Here is a 9,023-nt window from a genome sequence, read left to right as displayed (position 1 = left end):
AGTACAAAAATTGGGTGCATTTGATGACCGGTCGAATAGTTTTTGAGATACGGGCTAAAATCGATCCAAATATTGCGATATCTCAGAAACTCTGCATCCAATCATTAAATTAACCTGATTTTTATACTTTTTGGATCAAATTTCAAAACAAAAATTTTTGCGTTTTTCTCGATTTTTTCAAACGGGTACGTACCCCTCAAAAATAATTTAATAAATAAATTGTTAAACTTGAAATATTTTCTAGAGAGATTGAACTGTATTCATTTCATACTCCCAATATTTGTGTAATAAATATTCGATGAACTTCTAGAACAAATAAACACTCGAATTTGTGAAGGTCATTCAGAAAAATTATTTTTATTTATTATACTCTTACCTCGTTAAGAGTAACATACGAAAAACAGTTTGATCACATGCATTGAAAGAATGTCAAGAAAACAATCGATATTTTCTGAATCGTCAATAAATTCTGGTATATTAGAAAAACGTACACGTAAAGTCAGTGTTGACGAAGAAACATTACTAAAATATGATCAATTTTATAAAACAACAAAATCATTATTGGTATTATTTCAAATTATGGGTGTTATGCCAATTATGCGTACATCGCCAGGTATGTGCACGTAGAAAAATTTTATCTAGAATAATAATTTGGAGACTATTTTCTCTAAAAGGACAAAATGGAAATATCGTACAACGTCCATTGTACAGTTTTAAGGAAGAAACTATTGGTCACGTTTTGATACAAGGATATGTTAGACTCCAGTTTTTATTCAATTTTTTTCTGTGTAGGGTTTGTATTCGGGTGCTTTGAAAAATAAAATAGAAATTCTAAGTAAAATAATTTTTTAGGTAATGAATAAGCCAGAAAAAAGTGTCGAAAATGGAAAAGTGAGGAAACAATATAGATTTTAACGAGCCATTTTGTAACGTGTTTATAAAACCCCGCTGATTACGAATCTGATGTACGATTACACGAATTCTGCCCAACTTCCGAAAATTTTGCCATTTTTCCTCAAGAATTGCACTTTTTTGTCACAAAAACGACAAACTAAGTGTTTATAAAAAATGAAACGATTTTTGGAAGACTAGAAGTTATAGAATCCGTGTAATCAGACATCGGATTCGTAAACAGCGGCCAAAAATACTTTCTAGAATAGACAGTTTAACGATAAATACTTAGTTTTCCGTTTTTGTAAAAAAAAAAAGTGAAATGCTTGGCTAAAAATAGCACGGTTTTCGAAATACGAGACAGAATTCGTTAATCTGACATCAGATTCGTAATCAGTGTCCAAAAATACTTCTTAGATTACAGTTTGGACGATAAATACTTAGTTTTTCGTTTTTGTGCCAAAAGTGGAATTTCTGATCAAGTTGGCACAACTTTTGTAATACGTGACAGAGTTTTTGTAAGCTGACACCGGATTCGATCCAGCGAACAAAAATAGCTACTAGATGACAATTGATGCCAAAATATGCATTTCAGAATAATTTCGACTATATAGTCCTCCATCTAGGAGCGTATGCACCTATCTAACAAGGTTAAGTTGGCAGAATGTTTTTTGAGGTCCTATAAACACGATACAAAAATTTTTTTTCAAATCGGTGCTTTTTCCTCACTTTGTCTATGTATCCCGGCTTATTAGTTGTACTAGTACATCATTTCCACCAGGGTTTTCACCAGGATGGGTAAAAAACCTTTATTTATAAAGTTGCTAATTGGGGCTCTCGTGGGATCATTTTTTTGGATCACAAATGTACATTTTTGCGTTCATACCACTCAAACAGTTATGTGTTTTTATTTCATTAAGAAACCACAAGACTTTATTTTAATTAAAGATAACAAAGACTGTCTATACTAGTCTATAGCATGCAGAGGGAAGCTTTTATATTCACTTATTCATTATTTTGACAAATTACTATCCATTAATTTATATTACTTAGAACATATACATTCTATCTATTAAAATCACTTGTTTATTAACACAAATAAATAAGTTTTATCCATTTTTATAGCTGTCAGGAATACATTGTACACAGGAATCCATAGTGTTAAAGAACTACGATTATTTTACTATTTGATAAGATCAATATCATACAGTATTTTTAATTAATTATAAAGTTTTTTATCTTGATTTTTTGTACCATGTTTCCTAAATGGTACCACTACAGAGTTACAGAAAACGTACATTGAAATTTTTCTACTAAATATTCAACAATTTATTCACATATTTTGATTAACTGTGATTAACTTCCAATTCTCTTAATTAACTGTGATTAATTGTATAGTAAGGTTGTTGGGTCATGTAGGCAAAATCTTAAGAAATCTAAATCTTAAATCTTAAGTAATTAAAAGCGTTATACACACACTGTAAAAATTTAGAAAAAAGTGACATTTTTAACAGACGTAGCATAGGAGATGCGTGTGAAATGAAAATGTTTTAAATTTTTTTCAGTGAAGGAGAGTTACCGTTTTGACAAAAAAATAATATTTGGGACAATATTATATTTAGAATCATTAAAAATAAAAAATAAAATTATTCACCTTTTAGCTTCCCTAAAATATTAAAATAAATATTACATTTAGAGTATTGTTTTTATTGAAGGGTTGTATATGTGTAATAATTGTATTTGATTGTAGTAGTGTACACTGCAGTAAGCAGTATACGTATAGAATGGGTATTAAACCAATAATTTTATACTGGATTGTAGGGAAAGAGATTAAGAGCTTGATGCACTAGCTCTTTAAAGTTAAAGAGTACGATTATGACTACTCTTCACGAATATCCTTCAGAAAAATCAAACTCTTGGACAATAAAGTGAACTTTGAGTTGAAAAAATCATGACTGTTTCGAAAATTACGATATCAATACATAGTATAAAACTGATTCGCTTCAATCCGTCTGCCTGTCCTTAATCCCTATGTATGCATCTTTAAAACTACGCAGATTTTGATGCGATTCTTTCGTATAACTAGAGTCGTTCAAGAGAAAGGTTTTTATGTGTAATATATGCATAATATAGTAGAGTAAGGGGTTGAAAGAGATGCGCTTCAAAAACTTAAAAAATTGTGCATCGATTAACCTCAATTATTGACAAGATATACAACCAGCTTCAAGGATTCTTTTTATTTATTTTTAACTTTCGAGGGTGAGAAGGTGGAGCAAGAAAGTGGGGATGAATAATCGAATATTTTATAACATACCCAAGTGGGGTATCAAATAAAAGAGCATGGCGTGTACTTTACAAAACTGTAGCCCCCACGCAAGCGGGTACATATTTTGGGAGGGGTGAAAGTGGAAATTTTACCCAGCAAAGCGGGTTATTCGCAACTAGTCTTGGATATTATCCTTAGATATTTTCTAAATTTAATTAAAATAAATTCCATACAAAGGCAAGTTTTTGAAAATTTTCCAACATATATTATATTTCTTACGCTTGCGGATAAACGTTAGTAAAAAATATATTAAAATTGTAATTATTCTGAATATATAAGTCAGGGTTAAAAAAAACGGATATTCAAGGTCAAGTTAACATTCACTTATACATTAATAATAAAGTAATTCATTTTATACAAATAATTACCGTTTAATAGAAATTTAAATATCGGTCTTTAAACGATATTATTCTATTAAGTCTATTAAGTATATATAGGTAATGCTTATAAAAGTACACCGTGATTGAAAATGAATGATAAAAAATAATAATAATGACAGTGATTGATTGAAACTACTATAAGAAGAACAGTTAATAATAAAATAAAATGTTCAGTATATTATATAAATTTGCAATTAAAATTTATGTATTATATAAATAGAAGAAAGTAAATTGAACACTCTTTACTTACATAACACTCTTCACTTAAATACAAAAAGAGTTTACCACTTCTCAGGAGAACAAGAGAAGTATGTTTGAGTTTGATGCGAGATACACGGTAAGAAATGCATGGCGTTTACTACAATGCTGGTATGGTATAGATCAGGACCGTGCGCAGGAATTATTCAAGGGAGGGGTTAAAACTTTTGTTCATCATGTTTGGTCATACAGTCAATAAAAACAAGGAACATAATTCCCGCGGGGCTATGCGCTTTCACCAATATTGAACTTACCAAAATATCTAGTTTAGTCTAATTCGAGTGCAAGAGTCTTCATAAAAATGTTTCATTTTGTTGAGAAAGACAATAACAAAATTTGATCTGTATATTCGAACGTTAATTTTGTTATGACGCGAGCTTTGGCGTCCGCAATTTTATGTCATGTTCATTCCTCTTCTTTCTATAAAAATCTGTTCCACAGCATCAACCAGTTCGATAGCGCCTCGCCAAGAATCAGGTTTTTTGTTTGAAGTACTCGACTCAAAGACAAAGTGTTTTGATCCCCAAAACCCCTCCCGTGTAGACGGACCTGGTATCGAAACAGATATTATTGTGACTATGTAAGCATAAGTAATATTACAGTTTTGAATAGGACTATCCACCAGAAGTATTGTTTGTATCGCCAGCTAATATACTGCATTGACTCGACAGCAATAACTATTGCTAATGGAACCAACCTTCCCCAATTTTATAACCTGAAACAAATGTTCAGTTTACTTGCAACCTTATAAACATATGCGTTGTATTTCTATGCATATTTATCGATTTGCAATTAAAATCTAATAGAGGAAAAAATATCTCTTTCAACATATGACATCATTAACGAGTTAAATACGTCACTATTACACTAGAATTGTAAAGTTTGATTGATTTTTACTTTACGTACACGTATTAATTAATAAACATCCAATATTTTCCGCAATAAAAGTCGATGAATCCCTTTTTTGGAAAGAATAAGTAATTAACATAGCGACTTTAACTGTCGGGACCCATTACTGGGAACATTGGAGTCAGTCTAGATTTTTAATGGGTCCCGGCTAGTTTTTATACCATGTATATATGAAATATACATAGTATTATAAGTTTAGTCCCAAGTTTGTAACGCCTAAAAATATTGATGGTACAAAAAAAAATTGGTATAGGTGTTCATAAAATCACCTAATTAATCCATTTCCGGTTGTCCGTCCGTCCGTCCGTCCGTCCGGCCGTCCGTCTGTGGTCACGATTACTCAAAAACGAAAAGAGATATCAAGCTGAAATTTTTACAGCGTGCTTAGGACGTAAAAAGTGAGGTCAAGTTCGTAAATGAGCAACATGGGTCAATTGGGTCATGGGTCCGTAGTACCCATCTTGTAAACCGTTAGAGATAGAATAAAAGTTTAAATATAAAAAATGTTCCTTACAAAAAAATAAACAACTTTTGTTTGAAACATTTTTTTGTAAACATCACTGTTTACCCACGAGGGCGTTAATTAGGTACAAATTTTATAGTATGTATTAATATAGGAATATCAAAGTGAATATCTTTTGTTATTTACATGACGTCAAAAAAAACAAACGATTGCGCATCAACACTTGCGCATTATATGAGAATATCAGTTAAATATGTCAGATATGTATGTATGTGAAATGTGACAGAGTTATCAACACTGCCTATACATGGTATTTCAACAATTTCAACAACTCAGTCAATTGTTTGTTTTCACTTGTTTCTTTTCAGTTTTTAGATTTTTTAGTCAGTATTTTCAAATACCTATTCAATGATACCCCACTCGATAAAAGTTTTGGGGAAACATTGTTTGAATACCAATAATATTTCGGGAAAACTTAGCTGTTTTTTTAAAACTTGGCCAAGCTGAAATCCATCAAGCCGTGACAAGGGAGCTTGTCAAAAAAAACGTACATACACTGCAGGAAAAACATAGTTCTCCTTCTGATCATATCGGGTAAAAAAAATGAGCTTCGTATAAACAAGATTATTCGTGAAGTTTTTGGGAAAATTTATGAAAGTCTTCACATTTATGTATAGTTGCAATTCAAATTTCGTTAAAAGTAGCATCAAAATTGACAGAATATTTTGTTTTAGGACGAACAACATTTTACTGGACATCAAAAGCAACAGTTTATGCATATTTTTTATTCACGATCGAAACAATTTACGTTACAATAATATTCAAAGAACGTTTAAATATCATGTTAGAACCTGGCAAACGTTTTGATGAATACATTTACAATATTATATTTTTAAGCATATTAATACCACACTTTTTGGTACCAATTGCATCATGGCGTGGTGGTCCAGAAGTAGCAAAATTTAAAAATATGTGGACACATTTTCAAGTTCGTTATTTACGCTTATGCGGTGAACCATTAATGTTTCCAAGCTTGACTGTGATCACATGGAGTTTATGTATATTTTCTTGGGTGTTGGGTATTGTTATTATGGGTGCAGAATTTTTACTACAGCCCGATTTATTATGGTGGCATACGTTAGCATTTTATCATGTTTTTGCTACACTAAATGGTTTATGTGCATTATGGTATGTTAATTGTACCGCAATGGGTGGTGCATGTCGTGGTATGGCAAAAAGTTTGAAAATTGCATTGGAAGGACCTGATCCGAGTGTTAAATTGGCGGAATATCGTCATTTATGGGGTGATTTATCACATATGATGCAGCAGTTAGGTATTTTCAAGTTTAATAATTATCATCAATGATTTAGTAGTTATTTAGGTATGTTCAAGTATAATGAAGGTCTCAGGTCGGACGTATTTTTGGAACGAAGTTCCTTAACGCGACTCGTCATGGTGAGCAAACTGGCAAAATCCATCACGTAACAGTGTGACATATGCTTGGTGTGTGTGTGTTGCCATATCCATGACAACCAATGTTCACCTACTTTATATCATTTTTATAAGATTTTACTGGCATATTTGCAGGTTAATTAAAGCTTAAAAAATTTGAAAAGTGGAATCCCACTGACACCTATCGAAAAAATGGCTATGATTTTTTTTATTTGCAGGTAAAGCCTATTCAAATATGTATGGCATGTATTGTATTGTCATATTATTTACAACAATAACAGCAAGTTATGGTTGTTTAGCTGAAATATTAGATCATGGTTTTAGTGAAAAACTGTCTGGATTAATATTAATTGTTTTCTATTGTATGGGTATATTATATACGATATGTAATGAAGCATATCATGCATCGAGACGTGTTCGTATGCTATTCCAAGATCGTTTGCTATGTATTAATTTATCAATTGTGGATAAACGTACACGACAAGAGATTGATTTATTTTTAACATCAATACAAAAAAATCCACCAATCATGAATTTAAATCAATATTTAAATATTGATCGTGAATTAATCACAACGGTAAATATTAAAAGTTTTATATAATTATTTTAAAATCTTTTACGAGTATAATAATCAGGTATCAATTAAGGGTTTTACTTTAAGAGTGTCCGAACTTTAAAGAAACAAGCTGTTCATGTGAGTACGACGCGATCTAAAACATTTCAATATTATTTGTTGTAATTTATCAGTCAGATACTGAGTTCAATCCCTGGCATTGAATTTTTTTTTTTTTAATATCGTAAATATTAGTTTTTCAGAAAAAAAGATGAAGGAAAAAACTATTAAACTGATTTCCTACACGGTAATAAATTTTTTGCCCATATCACTATGTAATTATAGGCAAGGCCGTAATAATGTATGATTTCGATGATTTCGATTTGCTATAAAATTTTAAACATAAATGATTTTACCATTAAATGCATCAAAGCATAACCAACAGTTAAGGCACATGAGCCCTATGTTAGTATAGATTTCAGGCCCATACTGACTCGGTGATATCCAAAAACCTTACGAGAGAAAAACGTTTGTTTGACTTTTGTCTACTTCAATGGCAAACGATAATCCTTTCATTCATAGATCCGCTGTTCGATATTTCTCCTCAAATAACTGTTTTTATTTATTTGATCCATATCTGCTTTATTTAATTCAATTAATTGTTTTATTTATATATTTTTATTTTTATTTTACAGACAGTTAAAAATATAGTAACATACTTAGTGGTATTAATGCAAATTAAATTAACATTATTGCGTTCAACAAAATCAAAAACTGATAAGTAAACTTGATATTAATTAGTAAGTTATTAGAATATTATATATATATATTTACTTATAAAAGAGTTTTTACTTTCGAGTTCAAAGATTTGATATACGATCAATAATCATGTAGATACAATAATGAATAAGTATTATACAAGTTCGATTATTGTTAAGGAAATACACTGAGTGGTATAGAAAATTGGTTAAAGCAGAAACAAATGATGAATTGCTTATAACGCACACTAGACACCAGTGTTGGACATCAATGATTAAAAGTTTTATGTTTTATTAAGAAAAAAAAGCATGTTACTTGGCGATAATACCAGGGATTTCGCTGTTAAAAAGTCAAGTAAACAATTTTTCAGCCACTAAAATGTAACTATTTTACTTCAAACAAAAAACCAATATAAAATGCAAAATTATGGTATCATTAACTATAAAACTAGCAATCCAAAAAGTTAAATCCGGCGCTGAACAAAACCAACGTGAAATCGATGGCATATTTCTTCAATATACACTTTAAAATTCATTTACAGATTTCAAGGCACCCCGATTTTTATATTCATTTACAGTTCTTTTTATATAAATTCCATTCCATGAAAGAAAAGATTTGGATTGGATTTAGTATGCGCTTACAGACTAATAGATTATCCTGAAATAATGTACTAGTTACAAGGAATTATTCATGTACATAGAAGCAAGAAAATATTATCTTGTAGGAAGTAAATATTTTCTTCCTTCAAGATAATTCTTAAGAAGTTAAATTCTATTTTCTTGATACTTAACTCAATATTAATTATTAAAAGTACATCAACAGCCAAGTAAAGCCCCGTTTTCTTCATCCAGTAATTTTTTGTGCATGCTTGGGCTTCAAAATACCTTAATAAATTTGAGTTTGAAATAGTGTGCCGTTTTCTTTGCCGATGATTGTGTATGTAGTAAATATGATTATTGTAAATTGTAAATAAATTATATTAAATCAATATTAAAAAAGACTTCCGTTTTATTCATGATTTTATTTTTCTT

The 9,023-nt window shown here is 30.4% G+C and overlaps 1 protein-coding gene across 1 annotated transcript; it reads left to right on the top strand.

Moving 5' to 3' along the window:
• Positions 1-426: 426 nt before the first annotated feature.
• LOC123298855 (gustatory and odorant receptor 22) lies at positions 427-8,018 on the top strand. Its single transcript, XM_044880949.1, has 4 exons — positions 427-613; positions 5,962-6,561; positions 6,899-7,257; positions 7,929-8,018. The coding sequence occupies exons 1-4, from the start codon at positions 427-429 to the stop codon at positions 8,016-8,018; spliced, it is 1,236 nt and encodes a 411-aa protein (XP_044736884.1).
• The last annotated feature ends 1,005 nt before the right edge of the window (positions 8,019-9,023 follow it).

Source organism: Chrysoperla carnea, chromosome 4 (genome assembly GCF_905475395.1).
Source record: "Chrysoperla carnea chromosome 4, inChrCarn1.1, whole genome shotgun sequence".
NCBI lineage: Eukaryota > Metazoa > Arthropoda > Insecta > Neuroptera > Chrysopidae > Chrysoperla > Chrysoperla carnea.
This window is presented reverse-complemented; position numbering and strand designations above follow the sequence as displayed.